Consider the following 22,938-nt stretch of genomic DNA (forward strand, 5'->3'; position numbering starts at 1 on the left):
AGGGGTGAGACGAAGGGAAAATAATACTGAGGTTTGGGAGAAGGGCACTGAGAGAGAAAAATATGGTGAATAGGAAACCCAGGTACTCCAAGAACAAAGTCAACCTATCGCTGAAATCTCCAGGCTGAGTAAATGCCTATTTAATGAGAAGGACAGCAATGTGCAGGGACTAATATTCAGGTATCCAGAATTTATTGAGGTAGTATAGGGTGGAGTTTAAGAGTATCAGTTCTACAGACACTGGCTCTACCCTGACTACCAGTGTAGTTTTCTTTATCTGTTTGGCCTTAGTATTCTTATCTGTAAAATAGAAATGATGCTACAATAGTATTTACTTTATGAATTTTTGTTGAGAATAAATTAATATATCTACAGCATTTTGAACACTGCTTAGCACACACTTAATAAATTTTTACTAGCATATTATTTTGTTTATTTCTAATTATGATCCTTGATAGTGGGAGGATTTACTACATTTTTTATTACACATAAATGTAAAGAATCTTAAATATGATTATATTAGCTTGGTGCAAATGTAATTGAAGTTTTATTTGCCATTTGATATTAGAATACATTCTTAAATAAATGTGGTTATGTTATACATCCTTTTATGCTTTTTTGCTAATGACTTATTACTTTATGCTTCTTTTTTGCTAATGGCTTGTTACTTAATTTTTTTTGCTAATGACTTATTACTTACTGTTTATTTTATGTTTATTTTAGACTATGGAAATGATATTAGACAAAAAGCAAATTAAGCGATTTTCTCATTTGAGTTTGAAGTGGGTCCTAAAGCAGCATAGACAACTTGAAACATCAAAAACACATCTGGCCCAGGAACTGCTAGCGAATGTAGAGTGCAGTGGTGGTTCAAGAAGATTTGCAAAGGACAGGAGAACCTTGAAGATGGAGAATATAGCAGCTGGCCATTGGAAGTTGACAACGACTAGTTAACAGCAATCATCTAAGCTGATCCTCTTAACACTACACAAGAAATTGCCAAAAAACTCAACAGTCATTTGGCATTTGAAGCAAATTGGAAAGGTGAAAAAGATCAATAAGTAGGTGTCTCATGAGCTGAGTGGAAAAAATCTTCATTTTGAAGTGTTGTCTTCTCTTATTCTGTACAACAACGATGAAGCATTTCTCGATTGGTTTGTGACATGAAATGAAAAGTGGATTTTATCCAACAACCAGTGATGACCAGCTCAATGGCTGGACCAAGAAAAAGCTCCAAAGCACTTCCCAAAGCAAACTTGCACCAAAAAAAGGTCATGGTCACTTTCTGGTGGTCTGTTGCCAGTCTGATCCACTGCAGCTTTCTGAATCCTGGCATAACCATTACATCTGAGAAGTATGCTTAGTAAATCGATGAGATGCACTGAAAACTGCAATGCCTACAGCTGGCATTGATCAACAAAAAGGACCCAATGCTTCTCCATCCAAGGCCTGCCCACACATCACACAATCAATGTTTCAAAATTTGAATGAATTGGGCTAAGAAGTTTTGCCACATTTGCCATATTCACCTGACCTCTCATCAACTGACTACCACTCTTTAAGCATCTCGACAACTTTTTGCAGAGAAAACGCTTCCATAACCAGCAGGATGCAGAAAGCGCTTTCCAAGAGTTCGTCAAATCTAAAAATGGATTTTTATACTACAGGAATAAACAAGCTTATTTCTCATTGGCAAAAATGTGTTGATTGTAATGGTTCCTATGTTGATTAATAAAGATGTGTTTGAGCCTAGTTATAATGATTTAAAACTCACAGTCAAAACTGCAATTACTCTTGCACCAACCTATCATATACCTATAAACGGTGAAACCAGGATTTAAACCTAGGCACTTTTCATATTAGTAAGCCATACAAATACTTAAAATATTTGAAATGTATTTTCTATTTTCATCTTATGTCCTAGATAAGTAATTCTCCAAGAATGATCACCAGACCAGCTACATAACCATCAGCTGAGAACTTAAAAATGCACATTTTCTGGTCTCATTCCAAATCTATCATTAAAAATGGTTATTACAAGGGCATCTCTGTGCAGTTACTTTCTCTTTCTTTGGAGGATATGACAACTTAGGCAAGATCTTCACAGAAGATCCTATAGGAAAGGCAAAAACACTAGGACATATGTTTAGTCAAGATTGCGGGGAATTTTATCTTGAAGATTTTGAACAAAACAAAGGTGATATTCTAGGATAGTAAAATTTCAGACTTGCCCAGGCACAGGGATGATTTTATTAGCAATTTCCCGGGTGATGTGGGGCAGCTCTCCTCACCAATCTAGGCTCCATTCTCTCATCAATAGAATGAATAACCTTTCACACTCCTCATAACATTATATTCTACTCAACAAACTCTAATTCTCTCCCTGACTACACTTTTACCAATATGATAAAATACAATTAAAATATAAAAAATAAAGTGCCTTTGGATTGAGTTATTTAAAATAATGAAACTGTAGATTTTTAAATTGGATCAAAGAAGGAAACGCTTGTAAGGGGTTTATACATTTTATTTCTAAAAGATGGAAAATAAAGGTATATAGTTAGAATATAGACAAAGATCTATATACTATTGAATTAATAATCAATAAAGTTGCCTTTGTGGAGAGGAAGAATGAAAATATAACTAAACTACCCTCACTTTAGTTTACTGTAGTGGGGAGCTGCCATTAGAAAACAAACTATGAACTGGAGTCCAGGTAGGGGGTAATACTCGGGTTACAGATTCAGAAACCCGAGTTTTAGTCTAAGCTCTGTTTTTTACTGGGTATGAGCTTATTTTGGCCTCTTCGAGACTCAGTTGCTTCAGCTATAAAATATGCAGAGAAATTAAACGACATCACATCTTAGATTTTTCTAAATCCAAAATCATTTAATCCTTGTTGACTCATCAGACCACAGAGGTGATGATCCATCATCATGTAGATCCCGTCCAGTGGCAGGTGAGGCAGAAACCACAAAATGAGAAAAATGTAAAGCAATTATACAGAAGTTTCAGAAAAGTTTGGTTGAAGTATGGCCGTAGGCAGAAGTCAAGGGGTGATCTCAACATGAAATTATCTTCATAGTCAAGGCCATTCTGATATCAAATGAAAGTATAAAGTTACAATAACAAAGTCATACTTTTTAAAGGGAAAATCACTTACTTTCAGAATATGTATATATAAATAGGTAGCATATTTATTTAACAATATGTTGGATATATATACAAGCATTTTTGTTTTAGAGAATAAGGGAAAAGCACAAGTGGACTTGGGGCTCACTCCCCAGTAATGGAGATAAAGAATAAGGAAGCTTTACATAGCACTAAAATCTAGCAGGATTTTTAGAAAGGAAATTATGGAATAAGGAGAGATCATCAAAGCAGCTCTATGACTTGCCAAGGGCCCACCCATCATCTTGATCCTTTGTATATAGATGCTACCAGGCCCCCATAGAGGGCCATCGGTTGTGGACTTTGGTTACAAATCACCTCCCAGTAATGAGGGCTTCCTGGCAAAGATTTACCCTTCTGTTAAAAGGGGCCAAACCATATGATGAGTACTTTTAAAATTGAACAACACCTTCAAGTTCTTTAACAGGTGGAAAGTCAGGTGGGAACCAAATTATCACCAAAAATCTTCAGAGTCTGTGAACTTTACAATTATTTGTATTGAAAATATAATGTAAAGCTCAGTGGTGAATATTATTATTGCCCCCATTCAACTCAAGGAAGGGAAGGGAAATCAGACATTTATAAGAGTTTTAAGAGGTATCAGATTCTATTTTTCACTATGGCAGGCATACTTGATGTGTCGTCACATCTTAGATCGCTCTGGAAATGCACCCATTCAAAGGGAGGGGAGTCTCTTGAGATAATCCTATTTATTAAGAGGGGCCATGGAGCATTTAAGGAGATGAAAGAGTACCATGTGACTTGGACAAGGGAGGATGAGAGGATAAAAGAAGAAGATGTAGAGTGAGATGAATCTGGAGTAGTGTCAGGGCAGGTAGGGCTTGGAAAACAATGGTAAGAACTAGGTAGGCTTTCTCCTACGAGTGATGAGAAATACGGAAAGGTTTAATGCAAGAGGGATGACATGAGCACATCTGTCTTACCAAGTAGATAAAGAAAATATTTTCTGAGGGTAAACAGGGTCTAGTGTGTAGCTTCAATTCCAAAAAGCCCCTGTCGTCTCTCTGATTTGTCAGTGAAGCAAGTAATATAAATCAGGGCCCACCATTATCATTGTCCTCATCAGCTTCATAGTTTGGGGACAAAAGAAAACCTAGTTTATACAAGTAAACCTCAATGGTCACACAGCTACATACTAATGCTCCTCTGGGCATAAATACCAGTGCTAACAGCAGTAACAGAGAATATGCTCAGAGAAAAGCAACACAAATTAACTCTGGCAGTTATTTGGCTCATTTTTCAGAATGTCTTAAAAACAACAGTATTTTTTAGTAGCCAAAGATGACAGAAAATGCTGGCAACTGGCAAAATTATGGTTTGACCTACAGCAATTATGCCATGCTTAGTAGCATTGCCCTTTGAATACCTTTTTTTTTTCTATGATCTGGATAGAAACATCTGTGTTTACATCAGGGAATCTGAAATACAGGCACAAAAGAGAAATGACTAAATAGGATTAAAGAGCCAGAATCACAGTTTGATGTGGCATCTAATAGCAAAGAGGGGGCCAAACCACATGACTGGGAGTTACAAAATGGGTAACTACAGTGGAATAAAAATAAAACCCAACTTTGACAATAAAGAAAAACTCTTGCCTATTAGCAGTGCATTTATATGCCTGGTGTGTCCCCTTTTCTCCTCCTCCAAGCTTAGGTGTTTATTCAGAAAAATCAGGAGAAACAGTGGCACCACAAGATAAGAAATGATAGAGAGCCACTCATCTTTTAGCCTGTGGCAGCTCCTAAAATTCCTCAGTTGGGAAGGCATTGGGATTTACAACAGAGACCCCTACCGAAAAGAACTCTGAGAATTTGCATGATCCTTTGCTAGAGTTTTCTTTTTTTTATAGCATCGCCATTGCTTTACACCTTTAACTCGTTCACAAAATATAAAGTATAAGATATCTATAGTAGAAAAATTTAGACGCAAGTTTTATTTAGCAAACACATAGAGAAAAACATCCCCTTCTTCACAGACTGCTTTAAAGCCCTTAAAGTCAATGTTTTTATAATGTTAGATAAGCCTTCCTATATATACAGTGATGTTTTTGCTTTTGTTTTTTGAGACAGGGTCTCTCTCTGTTGCCTAGACTGGAGTGCAGTGGCGAGATTTCTGCTTACTGCAGCCTCAACCTACCAGGCCCAAGTGATCCTCCCACCTCAGCCTCCTGAGTAGCTGGGACTATAGGCACATGCCACCCCACCTGGTAATTTTTCTATTTTTCTATTTTTTTGCAGAGACAGGGTTGCACCACGTTGACCAAGCTGGTTTCAAACTCCTGAGCTCAAACAATCTGCCCACTTTAGCCTCTCAAAGTGCTGGGATTACAGGCATGAGCCACTATACTCAGCCTAAGTCATAAAGAAAAAAGTGGATTGGCTTGACTATTAAAAAAAATAAATAAAGTTTTATATGATGTAAAAGAAAGATAAGCAATTTTTAAAAAAACCAACAACAAACAGGGAGATAAAAGTAATTCCAAAGTTACCGTAAAACAGTTTTTTTTGGTCTTCTGAGTTTTTGATAGTATCTATCATTGGGGCTATTATGCCATCTCTTAATAGCCTTGAAAAATAAATGGTACCAAGTATAGCTAACCTGGGGATGTGAAGAAGGAATGAATATTATTCACTCTTCTAGCTTTTGGAGCTCAGAAAAAGACACCCCGAAGGAAAGGCCTCAGAAGTCCTTTCTCTCTGACCTTCTCCTGCCTCCTATCTCCAGCTTCTGATTCTCCCCTGAGGCAAGCCATAGAAACTAGAATTCCTCTTTCCCGAAGCAGGTCATAGAGACAGACTCCTTTTTTCCTGAAAGCCATCCATAAAGTCTAACAATAGTATTCTAACCTTCCCCTGCTTTTCTGTTTGACAGCAGTCATACAGAAATTAAGATTCTCATTCCAAAGGAGTCCTACCTCATACCTGGAAGGAAGAAATGCTACAACAGAGAGGCCAAGAAGAATGACCAGACAAGCCTTGCTAGTTTTCCTCACTCAGGCCACTATCAGTAGAGCACACTCCTTTTGTTTAAGCACAATTCTATGACTGCCCATTCTTCATTAAACCTAAGCATAAAAATGCAGTTTTCCCCTGTATCGTTCGGACTTCATTCAGAAGGCTCCTGTGTCATCTTAATCTTTAATTAGATAAATCTGCAATGCTTTTCTCTTGTTAACCTGTCTTTTTATATAGGTGTGCCAGCCAAGACCCTTACAATGGAGAGGAAAGGGATGGTACCCTTTCCACCCCTACATGGCTTCATGAATGTGTGACTTGTACAAAAGCATAGGGCCTCCACTTACAAGGTTCTTAGACTTGATTTAATGCTGTGCTGTCAAGGTCTTTAATTTTTTATCAATTTTTGAAAGAGGTTCTGCATTTTTATTCTTCAGTGAGTCCTGAAAATTAGGTACTGGCTCTGTACTCACTGTTCTATACAGTGCCTATCTGTAAAGCAGTAAGTTTTGTGTCAAAGAAGAATACAAAGATATTTAAGAAATAACCCTAGTTTTAAAAAGCTTATAGTCTAGAAGTGGAAATAAGCTTAGTAGTCAAGTTATAATGAAACAAAGCAGACAATAAAACATATGGCAGAGATGAAGCTCCAGAGGAGGGAAAAGGTGACTTCTCAGTGTAATGAGGTAAGTATATATGGAAAGGCAACTTTTAGTTGGATCCAAAAAGCAGAGAAGGATTTGACCATTGACAGTGATGGAGGAGATGGGCAGGCAGAGAGGAGTGTGCTGTGAAAAAGCACAGGGGGAAGGGATGGGTACATGGAATTGTTCGGTTTGCAGGAAGTGAGAAGAATCCAGGCTGAAAAACCTCACTGGTTTTGGCTACAGGAGGGCCTTGAATGTCCAACTAATGAGGCTGTAAATAATGCAACAGGAACTATGAGCCATTGAAAAACTTATAGAGAGAGAACCAGTTGGTCACAGTTGTAATTTAGGAAGACTAAAGCTGGCCTCAGGCAATGATGGTCATCCTGTCACCTCTCTGGACTCCCAGCCCAGTCCTACATTTACAAACAATGTGAACTTTATGTTTTATTGAGTAGCCAGATGGAAAGTGACATCCAAGTCAGCAACCACCTCTTTTTTTATTCAGCCAGTTAAAGTCTGCCAGCTCCATTCTGACCATCAAAAAATGTTCACTTACTTTGGAGAGCCAATTTTATTGTTTAAGATTTGAATTTGAACACACACACATATACACACATGCATGCACACAGAGTGAGACATCTCCATCTCCTGAAATAGTGCCACTAGAAAGAGTTCTTGTTAGAGTCATTTGAGATAGCATTGGCACTCAGTCCATTTTCTTGGAAGAACAAATTTATGGAAACTAAAATCAACATTGTAAGTGTCCAAAGTGTAGGTATGTGAGATGAATAATGGAGTATATTCTATAGGTAAGCATTTCATTGATTATCAGTTGTGATCTTCATCAGAGCTGCACCAGGAAAAATCAATAACTTTTGAACTTTAAGTTAAGGCTTAAAATGAATATTCATTCTCTCTGTCTCTATCTTTCATCATACACACACATACACACAACATATGTATAGACACATATATATCAACACATACACATATATATATCTCACCCAATATAGAAGGCACCTGAATAATTTAATTTCCTTGAAAACGATATTAAATTTCAAATAGGAATTTACATTTCTACCTCTTCTAAATGTTTCATCCAATCGCATTGAGAAAAAAAATCAACACCCTGCTGACAGTAATTTTTCAACATATTATTACTTGATATCAAATTAGAATTGTATTATCCCTTTTGCATGAATATAAAAGGTCTTATGTAGAAATAAAAATGTATAAAAGATGAAGCAGTAAGAAAATAAATTAACCACAAGAAATATTCAAGTATGGAATATTAAAAATTGCATCTTAAGAAAATTCAGTAGATACCTAATAAGGTGTATCACTAAAGCAAAATGTGAAATTGACTTTTTAGCTTCATTTTAACAGTTTAGTCACCAAAAATAAAAAGCAAAACAAAAAAATTAAATATTCTACCTATCAAAAATGAAATCTTAATTAGCAGTACACTCATTATATGCTTATATAACTTGTATATTACTATTTAATAATGACTCTGTTTTCAAAAGAAAAGTAATTTAAAAAATAAGTGCTTTTTAAAAAGTCATGAGAATTGTCAATATTCTTTTCAATCATAAGATAATATATTTTCTTTAAAATAAAATAAACTTAGAGACAAAGAAATTCATTCCAGTGAATATCAATGTATTCCTAAGAAATAAAAAGCTGGTTTTTATTCCAGTTTCCATCCTATATTGAGTTATTATGATAATATATAATATAAAGGGAAGAAAAGCTTTTGATATTTCAGAACTGTAGCATAAAATGAATTTTATTTGGGAAATTAAGCTCAGGATTAAAGGATAATAAGCTATTTCTTGGAACTTTTTCATCTTAGTCATCTGACCTTTCATATGGAAACACACACAAGAGATGACTCAGTCTTATAGTGTGAGTCTGTTTAGAAGAGGTGTCATAAATATATTAACCAATAAATAGTTGGAGATGTATTCAACATCCTTTTTTGTTCAAGCACATTTTTATTTGTTTCTCTGAGTTGCTCACTTCTATGAGAGAATGGCTTAATACATGTCATGAAATTCTGAAGTTCTGACTTAACCATACGTCATGGAAACTGGCACCAGGAATATAAAGAAGCTTGTTCAGAGTCTTACATCTCTACAGATTTGTAGACTATTATGACTGAGAGAAAGGCAAAAAGTCTTCAGGGTGCTGCATTTCAGATAATAGGGCTAAAAGGAAAGTAAACACTCTCACAAGAGAAAAGAAAGCATCTTACCTTTTTAAAAATTCCATATACTCGGTATGCTTGATGAGTCCTGTCCTCATCATTATTGTTTGAAAACATTGTCGATCAATGGCCCAGAGTTTTACATTTACAAGAGCTGGAGAAAAATAAAAGGAAAACAAACAGGGAAAAATTAATTAGAGAATTTCAGTTGTGTACAACATCCTGCAAAGAAGATGAGCTATTCATGAGAAGCATGAAAATGATTGACTTTTTACAAACATTTAAAGCTAATATCACAATGCTATCCTATTTCATTTAAAAAGTCTTGTATGTTTACAGGCAAAATATAGTTCATAATTTTCCATATTAGCATTATTGTCTACTAGGAAGATTCCTGTTGCCCTTGCCCAATGTCCCTTGGGAGTTGACAGTGTCTAAGCACACACAGAAAGTATTTTTTAATTCAAGGCTATATATGAAGAAAATAGCATGAAGAAAAAAGAAGTTCACAAGTAATAATAGACCTTGGTAATTACCCAGATGGTATTAATGACTCATATGACAATATTTTAATTACAAAAAGTAGAAGTAAAATTTCAATTTTCAGGCTTAGGGGAGAATTTATATAATAGAAATAATAGTTACACAATGATTTCCACACAAAGCTCATTTTACAAATTGAAATCTGTGCCCAAAATTGCCATGCGGTAGTTTTAGTAGACATGTTTGTTGAATTTTAATTTATTCTCTTATGCACCACTATCTTTGACAATGCATAGATAGATGTTGAAGCTGAATATCCCACAGCTTCACCATTTGATCTATTAACCATATGACTAAGAGAAGTTTAAGAAAAGGACAGATGTTATAGTGTGTAACACAACAACGTATCATGATAAATTTATGTTTTAAAAGATGAGCACATTAAAAATCTTGGTTATTTTATTGGTGTGATGGCATATGAGAGATTTATTATTCTCTTTACTTTTATATATGTTTTCAAATTTTCATGACATAAAATATTTTAAGTTAGCAAATGAACTAAAAAAAATTCATATATCATAGCTATGGGGTATACAGTCTGAGGAAGACCTTTGAATAGGGCCAGGATATAGTTAATTGAGCCAAACATAGAAAGACAGAAGAGTGCCACTGTCTCTGCTTCACAGTTCTCAAGACTAAGCCCAGTGAAGGTGATGGATCATGATTTGGGAGTGAAGGAGGAGAAAAAAGTTATCAGAGGAATTAGGACATGCCTTATGGGGAGGAGCTAGAAGCTACATACAAAGGAACAGGGAAGAAGGAAGATAAGAAGAATATTGTACTCCAGAGTAAACCCTGTCTTTGAATTGTACCTATTTTTTTCTTTCAAAATTTAAGCTGCAAAACTAGAATATGACTTCTCCCTTTTTATATTAAAGAAAAAACAAAACATGCTCGCTTAAGTAGAAATAGAACAAAGCAGCCGGAACTTGTGTGTGCATGGCTCCATTCTAAATGTTTTTTACAAATGATACTTCATCAAAAACAAAGGTTGTGAAGGTATCCTTCAGCCAGATTCTAATATATCTTCTACCTCCAGACTCTTTTCCACAATACGTTTTTACTTGAGACAAACAGTAAGACCGGATGATACAGCCACAAAGAACTTGGGAAATCAGGAGAGGATTCCTAAGAGTTGGAACAGGAAGTGGGACCTTAAAAAGTGGTAGGAGTTGAGCTACAAAAGAGGTGGGCAAAGGGTAACTGGATGGGGAAAGCACATAAACAAGAGCACAGCTGGAAATGAGCTCAGGAGTCTACCAGGAAAAGAGACTGAAATGGTTGAGATTTCTGCAGTGTTGCTGCATGGTTTGGGGGTAGTGCATGCACACACACACATATGTACTGTGGCCAAGCTATCTGCAGCATTTTAAATCTGAGTTCGCACCTCAAGCCCAGACATTGACCCTTGTCCCTCCCTGTCCTATGAATTGCTGCTTTTTTCTGTCTGTTTCTCTCCCTGGTGCTTAGCATGTGTTACTATTGTTATTTCTCTCCTAGGTCTGTATCATGTTTCCTTATATAAATTTGTATATTCCTTCAGAGAAAAGTCCCTATTTCATCTCTTATAGTCTCTGCTCCCCTACTAGAAATCAGCATTTCATTTGGTAGGCATTAGGCAAATGTGTTAACGAACTTCATGTACATGAAGTTCACCTGCAAAAAACCCACAAAATAATTTAAGCCTAGGTAGCATCTGATGCTACATCAAAATATCTAAACTGAATGTATCAGGTTTCATTATCTATGTGTTGAAAAATGACTTTAAAAAATAAACTGACAGAATTCAATAATTTCATTTTACTTTTTGGTTCCTGTTTACATGGGCTATTAAAATGTCTCTATGTAAAACTGTAGTTCAATATTTTGCATGATAATAAACATGGCTCGATGAGATTGCAAATTTGTCAATGACCTTGGGCATGATACCAAAACCTTTTTTATATTTAACTTTGGCCAACATACATATTAGTCAAGTCAGCTTTTTACAGATGGACAAGCATGACTAATAATCACCTTGACTTATTATCAAACACATGGTTATATTAGAGTTGTGATGAACATTTTTTTAAGTAGCCTGCTGGAATGTAAATCTATTGCTTCTATAACTTACAGAGACCATTCAAAAACATATCTCTTCATTCACCTTTGATCTTAAGTGATGTGTTAATCTCTATAGGGAATAAGCATTTCACAAATAAAATTCCTGTGATTTTCATGATGATTACTGTTGAACATTTAAGTCTAAAGGGTATAAAGCAGAGACAGTGCTGGGAAGTGATTTTCCTTTTTGTTCAAGTATGTATCTAAAATTCTTTGCTGAAACGTATATCATTTTCTCAGGTTAAGGTCACCCGCATCCCACTCAGTGGAAAATAAACTCCCATTATTTTGAGACCTCAAAGTGCACAAGTACATTGAGAACAACTTCAATACAGGGAACAGTTGGCCTTCACTTGGGGGACACCAAGATTACAGAGGAAGGAGCCATAAAATTGTGCTAGACTAAGAGACCACAAATCTGGATTTGGCTTAAGTTCTTCTACTGAGGAATTCATCTGCTGTTCAACTCAAATTCTGGAAGAATATTGGGAAAGCAAATGTAAGTATAATGCACTTAGAGATTCAAATATTTATTCCACTCATATTTACTTTATATCAATATGGTAAACACTGGTACTAGATCTAAGGGATAGAAAACAAACTCACAGTCCCTGCCCTCAAGAAACTTGTGATCTAGTACAGAGGTAGACAAACTATTATCCATGCCAAATCTGGCCCATGGTCTGTTTTTGTACAGTCTACTGGCTAAGAATGGGTTTTGTATTTTTAAATCGTTGAAAATTTTAAAAAGAAGCATATTTCGTGACACATGAGAATTGTATGAAATGATTTTCAGTGTCCATAAATAAATTTGTGTCCATGAAAGTCTTACTGGAACACGGCCATGCCCATTCATTTACATATTGTCTCTGGCTGAACTGAGTAATTGCAGCAGAGACCATATGTACTGCAAAGCCTAAAATATTTCCTATCCAGCCCTTTACAGAAAATACTTGCTGATTCCTGGTCTAGTACAAGAGAAAAACAAATGAAGAGATAAATGCTACCATGGGTTAAGTTTCTGGGGCTGTGAATACACAAAAAAGGCAACGCATACTTTCTGTGGGGAGGAGCTGAGAAAGATGATTAAAAAAGGCTTTGTAGAAAAGAATCATTTAAGCTAGGGTGCTACACCCAGGGTTAAGGACTGAATGTTTGTGTCCTCCCAAAATTCAGACGTTGAAGCCCTATCCCCAATGTGATGCTATCAGAAGGTGGTTGCCTTGGGATGAGACCAGATTTAAATAACGTCATGAGGGTAAAGCCCACATGATGGGATTAGTGCCCTTAGAAAAAGAGGATCTCCCTCTCTGCATGCAAGCACCAAGAAAAGGCCATGTGAGGACCTAACCAGGAATAGGGGCATCAGCAAGAAGCCAGCCTTTCTGGTACCCTGATTTTGGACTTCTATCCTCCAGAACTGTGAGAAATAAATGTTTGTCTTTTAAGCCATTCAGTCTATGTTACAGATGATTCTTGGTTTATGGTGGTCCCACTTAAAATTTTTCAACTTTGCAATGGTGTGAAAGTGATATGCATTCAGTAGAAACTGTACTGCAGTAAAGTATTCAATATATTACATGAGATATTCAACACTTTATTATAAAATAGGCTTTGTGCTACATGATTTTTCCCAAAAGGCTGATGTAAGTGTTCTGTGCATGTTTAAGGTAGGCTAGCCAAAGCTATGATGTTTGGTAGGTTGAGTGTTTAAATGCATTTTCAAGTTACAATATTTTCAGCTCATGCTGGGATTATTAGGATATAACCCCATTGCAAGTCCAGGAGCATCTGTATTTGTTACAATAGTCCAAACTGACTAAGAAATCTGGCATCCATGGAGCTCCAAAACATCTGTCAATGAAACTCAAGAGATTCTTGAACATGACAGAGAAAAAAGAGCACCTTTATTTTTATTATCCTATAACTGATATTTAGCATTTCTTCCTATGATTATAGAAATCTGAGCAACAAACCACAGTATGATTTGTTACCAATAGAAACAGTGGCTATTTTTATATCCTCCTGTATTTGCTGCAGATATCTTAATGTAATTTACATTCACCACTACTTCAAAATTATGGCATTTACCAGATCTGACTCTAGATCTTAGTTTTAATAAGTTATTATATCATAATTCACCATTAAATGTCATCACTGTATTTCAATATAAATGATTTTCTTTCTTATCCTATGTATTTTATTTCATGTCTTTAAAAAAGATTACTCTTAGAGGAGTCCATATGCTTCACCAAACTGACAAATAGGTCCATGACACCCACACACAAGATTAAGAGCCCCTGCTCTAAGCAAGTCCTGGAGGAAAAATTAGGTCAGAGAAAGAGGTAGTGGGAGTGACAAGGGCAGGGCTAGTACTTAGCTGATCTGTGTCCTTAGGGGTATGCCAGTTGCTAAAACATCCAAATACTTTTATGCTATTTAGTAAACAGTCATTTCCCTGAGTTCCCTGACAGCCCTTCCCAGCCTTTCCCCCAATATCTCCTAGGATCCCCACAGTTCAGTAACTGAAGTGTCAGCACTGAGTTTAACAGTGTCCTCACAGACCTTGCTCCAGAATCAAGTATGCCATGGGGATTGCTAGATATTTTTGAGGTTATCCTACCACCACCACAACTACCACCACAAGTGTTTTCCAAAATGAGGAGTCTCATTACATACATAAAGAAGAAAAGGTGTCCCTTGGAGAAAACTCCAAGTAGTCCAGGGATGATTAGATGCTAGGAGGTAGAGAGGTGAGTCAGAAGTGATAAGGAAAGCAACAATTGTTAGATGGCAAAGGTTCTTGTGTGCCTTGATGCAGAGTTATGACTTGATCATGAAGCCAGTGAGGAGGGGGGCACAGAAGGCTTTAAAGCAAATGATTCACTTCAGAAAGATTATGCTAACAGTACCTAATGGTGCACTGGAGGAGGACAGGACTCAGGGAAGAAAGATGTAGGAATAGAGACAGAGTCAGAAACAGAGATAGAGATAGAGACCAAGACAGAGACAGAGATTAGTTAGCAGCTCTTGGAATTATTCAAGTGGGTGGACACTGGTAATGGCAAAGAAACTAGAGAGACAAATGAATTTGAAAGGATCTCAAACAGATAGGAAAAGTCAGGTAGAGGGAATTTGACTCTATCATTCAACTTTCTAGCCTAGACATATAAGTGAAAATAAAATAGTGGAATAATGAATGCTGCATTCATATTATTCAAAAGTGCAGACAGCATTGTATTAGCAAAATTACCTCATTTTAAGGGGTGAGAACCATGCACATTATAAACTAACCTAAGTGACTTCTAATGAGCAAAATTAGCTTGTAATTCTCTTTTACTTTCTACGTTATAAATATAAAACTATTATCATCAAAGTATTTTCTAATACTTTCAAAATTGTCGTTGCTGTAATAAAAAATCATAATTATCTTAAAAATATTCTGAAATCACATGGTCCTACAGATACCTATAGTCTAGAAATAAATATACCAGGTTGTGAGTCCAGGACAAACATCTTAACACTCAGATAGCTTTGGGAATGTTAGGAGGCCAAGATGAAACGTCACAAATATTATGAAGTGTCAGCCAAGCAAATTTTATGTTTTGGGAAATTTTTTTCCTTTTATCAAAGTTGACCAAGAAGACAAATGCATATGGCCAATAAGGATATAGAAATGATGTTCACAAGATGGCCAAATAGGAACAGCTCCAGTCTACAGCTCCCAGCAAGAGCGATGCAGAAGATGGGTGATTTCTGCATTTCCAACTGAGATACTGGGTTCATCTCACTGGGGCTTGTCGGACAGTGGGTACAGGAGAGTAGGTGCAGTCAACTGAACATGAGCCAAAGCAGGGTGAGGCATCGCCTCACCTGGGAAGCACGATGGGTCACAGAATTCCCTTTCTCAGCTAAGGGAAGCTGTGACAGACGGCACCTGGAAAATCAGGTCACTTCCACCCTAATACTGTGCTTTTCCAACAGTCTTAGAAAACAGCACACCAGGAGATTATATCCCGCACCTGGCTCGGAGTGTTCCACGCCCATGGAACCGCACTCATTGCTAGCACAGCAGTCTGAGATCAAACTGCAAGGCAGCAGCGTGGCTAGGGGTGGGACATCCGCCATTGCTGAGACTTGAGTAGATAAGCAAAGTGTCTGGGAAGCTCGAACTGGATGGAGCCCATCCCAGCTCAAGGAGGCCTGCCTGCCTCTGTAGACTCCACCTCTGGGGGTAGGGCATAGCCAAACAAAAGGCAGCAGAAACCTCTGCAGACTGAAATGTCCCTGTCTGACAGCTTTGAAGAGAGTAGTGGTTCTCCCAGCACAGAGATTGAGATCTGAGAACAGACAGACTGCCTCCTCAAGTGGATCCCTGACCCCTGAGAAGCCTAACTGGGAGGCACCCCCTATTAGGGGCAGATTGACACCTCACATGGCTGGGTACCCCTCTGAGATGAAGCTTCCAGAGGAATGATCAGGCAGCAACATTTGCTGTTGAGCAATATTCGCTGTTCTGCAGCCTCTGCTGCTGATACCCAGGCAAACAGGGTCTGGAGTGGACCTCCAGCAAACTCCAACAAACCTGCAGCTGAGGGTCCTGACTGTTAGAAGGAAAACTAACAAACCAAAAGGACATCCACACCAAAACCCCATCTTTACGTCACCATCATCAAAGACCAAAGGTAGATAAAACCAAAAAGAGGGGGAAAAAACAGAGCGGAAAAGCTGAAAATTCTAAAAATCAGAGTGCCTCTCCCCATTCAAAGGAATGCAGCTCCTCGCCAGCAAAAAACAGGGCTGGAAGGAGAATGACTTTGACGAGTTGAGAGAAGAAGGCTTCAGATGATCAAACTTCTCCTAGGAAGAAGGAAGTTCAAACCCATCGAAAAGAAGCTAAAAACCTTGAAAAAAGATTAGATGAATGGCTAACTAGAATAACCAGTGTAGGGAAATCCTTAAATGACCTGATGGAGCTGAAAACCATGGCACGAGAACTACATGATGAATGCACAAGCTTCAGTAGCTGATTCGATCAACTGGAAGAAAAGGTATCAGTGATTGAAGACCAAATGAATGAAATGAAGGGAGAAGAGAAGTTTAGAGAAAAAGAGTACAAGAAAATGAACAAAGCCTCCAAGAAATATGGGACTATGTGAAAAGACCAAATCTATGTCTGATTGGTGTACCTGAAAGAGACAGGGAGAATGGAATCAAGTTGCAAAACACTCTGCAGGATATTATCCAGGAGAACTTCCCCACCCTAGCAAGTCAGGCCAACATTCAAATACAGGAGATACAGAGAACGCCACAAAGATACTCCTCGAGAAGAGCAACTACAAGACACATAATTGTCAGGTTCACCAAGGTTGAAATGAAGGAAAAAATGCTAACGGCAGCTAGAGAGGAAGGTTGGGTTACCCACAAAGGGAAGCCCATCACTAACAGTGGATCTTTCAGCAGAAACCCTACAAGTCAGAAAAGAGTGGGGGCCAATATTCAACATTGTTAAATAAAAGAATTTTCAACCCAGAATATAATATCTGGCCAAACTAAGCTTCATAAGTGAAGGAGAAATAAAATCATTTACAGACAAGCAAATGCTTAGAGATTTTGTCACCACCAGGCCTGCCCTACAAGAGCTCCTGAAGGAAGCATTAAACATGGTAAGGAACAACTGGTACCAGCCACTGCAAAGAGCATGCCAAATTGTAAAGACCATCGATGCTAGGATGAAACTGAATCAACAAACAAGCAAAATAACCATCTAACATCATAATGACAGGATCAAATTCACACATAACAATATTAACCTTAAATGTAAATAGGGTAAATGCTCCAATTAAAAGACACAGACTGGCAAATTGGATAGAGTCAAGCCCCATCAGTGTGCTGTATTCAGGAGACCCATCTCACACGCAGAGACACACATAGGCTCAAAATAAAGGGATGGAGGAAGATCTACCAAACAAATGGAAAACAAAAAAAAAGCAAGGGTTGCAATCCTAGTCTCTGATTAAACAGACTTTAAACCAACAAAGATCAAAAGACACAAAGAAGGCCATTACATAATGGTAAAGGGATCAATTCAACAAGAAGAGCTAACTACCCTACATATATGTGCATCAAATACAGGAGCACCAAGATACATAAAGCAAGTCCTTAGAGATTTACAAAGAGACTTAGACTCCAAAAAAATAATAATGGGAGACTTTAACACCCGACTTTCAACATTAGACAGATGAATGAGACAGAAAGTTAACAAGGATATCCAGGAATTGAACTCAGCTCTGCAACAAGCAGACCTTAGACATCTACAGAACTCTCCACCCCAAATCAACAGAATATACATTCTTCTCAGCACCACATCACACTTATTCCAAAATTGATCATATAGTTGGAAGTAAAGCACTCCTCAGCAAATGTAAAATAACAGAAATTACAGCAAACTGTCTGTGGGACCACAGTGCAAACAAACTAGAACTCAGGATTAAGAAACTCATTCAAAACCACATGACTACATGGAAACTGAACAACCTGCTCCTGAATGACTACTGGGTACATAACGAAATGAAGGCAGCAATAAAGATGTTCTTTGAAACCAATGAGAACAAAGACCGAATCTCTGGGACACATTTAAAGCAGTGTGTAGAGGGAAATTTATAGCACAAATGCCCACAGGAAAAAGCAGGAAAGATCTAAAATTGACACCCTAACATCACAATTAAAAGAACTAGAGAAGCAAGAGCAAACACATTCAAAAGCTAGCAGAAGGCAAGAAATAACTAAGATCTGAGCAGAACTGAAGGATATAGACACACACAAAAAAGACCCTTCAAAAAAATCAATAAATCCAAGAGCTGGTTTTTTGAAAAGATCAACAAAATTGATAGACCACTAGCAAGACTAATAAAGAAGAAAAAAGAGAAGGATCAAATGGACACAATAAAAAATGATAAAGGGGATATCACCACCGATCCCACAGAAATACAAACTACCATCAGAGAATACTATAAACACCTCTACGCAAATAAACTAGAAAATTTAGAAGAAATGGATAAATTCCTGGACACAGACACCCTCCCAAGACTAAACCAGAAAGAAGGTGAATCCCTGAATAGACCAATAACAGGTTCTGAAATTGAAGCAATAATTAACAGCCTACCAACCAAAAAAAGTCCAGGACCAGACGGATTCACAGCCGAATTCTACCAGAGGTACAAGGAGGAATTGGTACCATTCCTTCTGAAACTATTCCAATCAGTAGAAAAAGAGGGAATCCTCCCTAACTCATTTTATGAGGCCAGCATCATCCTGATACCAAAGCCTGGCAGAGACACAACCAAAAAAGAATTTTAGACCAATTTCCCTGATGAACATAGATGCAAAAATCCTCAATAAAATACTGGCAAACCGAATCCAGCAGCACATCAAAAAGTTTATCCACCATGATCAAGTCAGCTTCTTCCCTGGGATGCAAGGCTGGCTCAACATACACAAATCAATAAATGTAAACCAGCACATAAACAGAACCAAAGACAAAAACCACATGATTATCTCAACACAGGCAGAAAAGGCCTTTGACAAAATTCATCAGCCCTTCATGCTAAAAACTCTCAATAAGTTAGGTATTGATGGGACGTATCTCAAAATAATAAGAGCTATTTATGACAAACCCACAGCCAATATCACACTGAAAGGGCAAAAACTGGAAGCATTCCCTTTGAAAACTGGCACAAGACAGGGATGCCCTCTCTCACCACTCCCATTCAACATAGTGTTCAAAGTTCTGACCAGGTCAATCAGAAAAGAGAAAGAAATAAAGGGTATTCCGTTAGGAAAAGGGGAAGTCAAACTGTCCCTGTTTGCAGATGACATGATTGTATATCTAGAAAATCCCATCATCTCAGCCCAAAATCTCCTTAAGCTGAAAAGCAACTTCAGCAAAGTCTCAGGATACAAAATCAATGTGCAAAAATCACAAGCCTTTGTATACACCGATAACAGACAAACAGAGAGTCAAATCATGAGTGAACACTCATTCACAATTGCTACAAAGAAAATAAAATACCTAAGAATCCAACTTACAAGCGATGTGAAGGACCCCTTCAAGGAGAACTACAAGCCACTGCTCAACGAAATAAAAGAGGACACAAACAAATGGAAGAACATTGCATGCTCATGGATAGGAAGAATCAATATCATGAAAATGGCCATACTGCCCAAGGAAATATGCAGATTCAATGCCATCCCCATCAAGCTACCAATGACTTTCTTTACAGAGTTGGAAAAAACTACTTTAAAGTTCATATGGAACCAAAAAAGAGCCAGCATTGCCAAGACAATCCTAAGCAAAAAGAACAGAGCTGGATGCATCATGCTACCTTACTTCAAACTATACCACAAGGCTACAGTAACCAAAACAGCATGGTACTGGTACCAAAACAAAGATATAGACCAATGGAACAGAACAGAGGCCTCAGATATAACACCACACATCTACAACCATCTGGTCTTTGACAAACCTGACAAAAACAAGAAATGGGGAAAGGATTCCCTGTTTAATAAACGGTGCTGGGAAAACTGGCTAACCATATGTAGAAAGCTGAAACTGGATCCCTTCTTTACACCTTATACAAAAATTAAATTTAAGATGGATTAAAGACTTAAATGTTAGACCTAAAGCCATAAAAACCCTAGTAGAAAACCTAGGCAATACCATTCAGGACATAGGCATTTGCAAGGACTTCATGTTTTCCCCAGCTTCCTCTCCAGCTTCAAACCTGCCTCTACCCCTCCAGATGAAAGCTTGTTTTACTCTGTGCCTTTGTTCACGATAGGTCCTCCACCTATAATGACTTTCCACCCATTTGTCTTCTAAAACTCCCACATATGCTTGCAAGACTCAACTCAAAGGTAGTTTTATTAGTCAATCTTAGTCAAGATTCTCCAGAGAAACAGAACCAACAGGCTATATAGACATATAAGTGGGTATTTATGAAAGAAGTTGGCTATGCAGTTATGGAGGTCAAGAAGAGAGATCAAATTTGCCCTTCCTGTACCTTTTTGTCCTAACTAGGTCTTCAGCAGAATGAACGATGCCTGCTCACACTAGTGAGAGTGGATCGTTTTACTCAGTCTGAGGATTCAAATGCTGATCTTGTCTGAAACTCTGATAGATACACCCAGAAATTACATTTTATCAGCTATCTGGGTATCCCTTAGCCCAGTCAAATTGACATAAAATTAACCAGCACAGTACCTTTTAAATATTTTTTCCCTTTCCAGACCCTTCTGTGCTAAACTTTTACCAAACTTCGCCCTTGTTACGTTTTAATCTGCACTGTCCAATATAATAGCTATTTGCCATACATGGCTATTGAGAACTTGGATTAAGGCTAATGTGAAATTGGATGCACAAGTTACATACAGGATTTAGAAGATGGTATGAAAAAAGTATGTAAAATAACTTAGGAATAATTTTATATTTATTACATGTTAAAATAAAAATATTTTGGTTATATTGGATAAAATAAAAGTTTACTAGTAAAATTCATTATACTTGCTTCTCTTTACTTTTTAATGTTATCACCAGAAAATATAAAATCATATATATTACTTATATAACATTTCTGTTGGTTAGTGCTGTTCTAGAATAACAACACTCATAACAGATAATCATTTCTTTACACATTTATTTTGTTTCCTGGAATAGAACAAAGTGAGAATTCATCAAATATACTCAGAATTGAATTTTGTGTGTGTCAAACATTTCAACTAAATAAAATATTCTTATAATTATTTGGCAAATCACCACAGACCGTCATAATCTCTATTAGGAGAGAACTGGTTTTCAACATTAGTTGTGTCTGAACACCTTTCCCCTGCAGTAGAATATGAGTTGAAATTTCTGAAAAGAATTCCTGAGTGAATTATTTTTCTCAAGTCAGATAATGTTTTTCAGGGAACATTCTCAGATAGTAGGTAAGTCTCATTTAAAATGTTTGCTGATCCATACTTTTTCTAAATAGACTAGAAATTGAGGGCTTGGCACAGGAAGAAAGATATGAAAAAGAATAATTAGCTTATTCTCCTACTTCATTTTTAACATTAAAGAATACCAGCTCACATCATAAGGTACTTTAATATATGCTCAAGGAATCCCAGAAGCTGTATTCTACCCCTACTTTATTGATGCTTGACTCGTCTGTGATCACTCAGATACTTAGTGTGACAGGATCAGAAGCTTGGAAGAGACCTTGCGGGGCTCCATCAAGCCCATAACTGCTTCCCAACATTATTAAGGCATATGTTAGCCTAAAGCTAAATTCTAACTGCCAGAATATTCTGAGACAAATGCTTCATAATTAGAAAAGGCCATTTGCTGTTTACTATGCATCTGGAGCAAGCCAATGTCTCCACTGCACAAATTGCCTCACAGTTAGTTTGGAGGATATATTTTAACCTTTCTTAACTGGAAAAGTTACCTTTTTAATGACACATAGAGGATGGGTCATAAAATTGGACACTGCGGATAAGAATCATTATTATATACTTAATAGTAAGAAAAATTACCATCAATGTTATCACGATATTCACACATTGGAAGGGAGTAGGCTGCCCTGTAATTAAGGAGATAGAAATAAAATAGCTGTTTCTCTAACTTCTGTTTGACTTCATATCTTGTAGAAAGCAACCTGTAAAGGCCGATGGTGACTTCTGAAAATCATTGGAAAACAATTCACCAACATAATGATTCTAAAATTTAAACTGACTTTAAAATGTTAAGGATACTAGAAGGACCAAGTGGATAACGATTTTAGTACAAATATGTTCATAATAATGATCATTATTTAGGGTATCTTTATTGAACATTTACTACACAATATGAAACTTTGTCATGTTTGCTTAACATATGTTAATCCTATGAAATATTCTTATCTCCTTTCTATAAATATGAAAATTAAGTCTCAGAAAAGCTAAGTTACTGCCCAGGTCACATATGTAATAATTAAAAGAGTTAATTTCAGTCTGACTCCAAAGCCTAGCTTGTTTTACTAATATGTGTTCTTTGTTTTACTTTCTATTTTTTTATTTTTTTAATTGGCAGACAAAATTATACATATTTACTGTGTACCACATAATGTTTTAAAGTATGTATACATTGTAGAATGACTAAATCTAGCCAATTAACAATTGTAATACCTCATATAGTCATCATTTTTGTGGTGAGAACACTTTACATCCATTTTCTTGGCATTTTTCAAGAATACAATACATTAATAAC

The 22,938-nt window shown here is 36.9% G+C and overlaps 1 protein-coding gene across 3 annotated transcripts in view; it reads right to left on the minus strand.

The window, feature by feature from the left end:
• The window catches only part of PRKG1 (protein kinase cGMP-dependent 1), a 1,334,297-nt gene that overhangs the window by 483,503 nt on the left and 827,856 nt on the right, over window positions 1-22,938 (minus strand). For 2 of the 3 annotated variants that reach the window (XM_073019149.1, XM_073019148.1), the window contains exon 4: window positions 9,054-9,159. The exons of the other annotated variant lie outside the window; for it this stretch is intronic. In XM_073019149.1, coding sequence (XP_072875250.1) covers window positions 9,054-9,159 — 106 coding nt within the window. The remainder of the gene's footprint in view (window positions 1-9,053; window positions 9,160-22,938) is intronic. 3 annotated transcript variants of the gene reach the window in all.

The sequence above is a fragment of the Chlorocebus sabaeus genome, chromosome 9, assembly GCF_047675955.1.
Source record: "Chlorocebus sabaeus isolate Y175 chromosome 9, mChlSab1.0.hap1, whole genome shotgun sequence".
In the NCBI taxonomy this organism is placed as follows: Eukaryota; Metazoa; Chordata; class Mammalia; order Primates; family Cercopithecidae; genus Chlorocebus; species Chlorocebus sabaeus.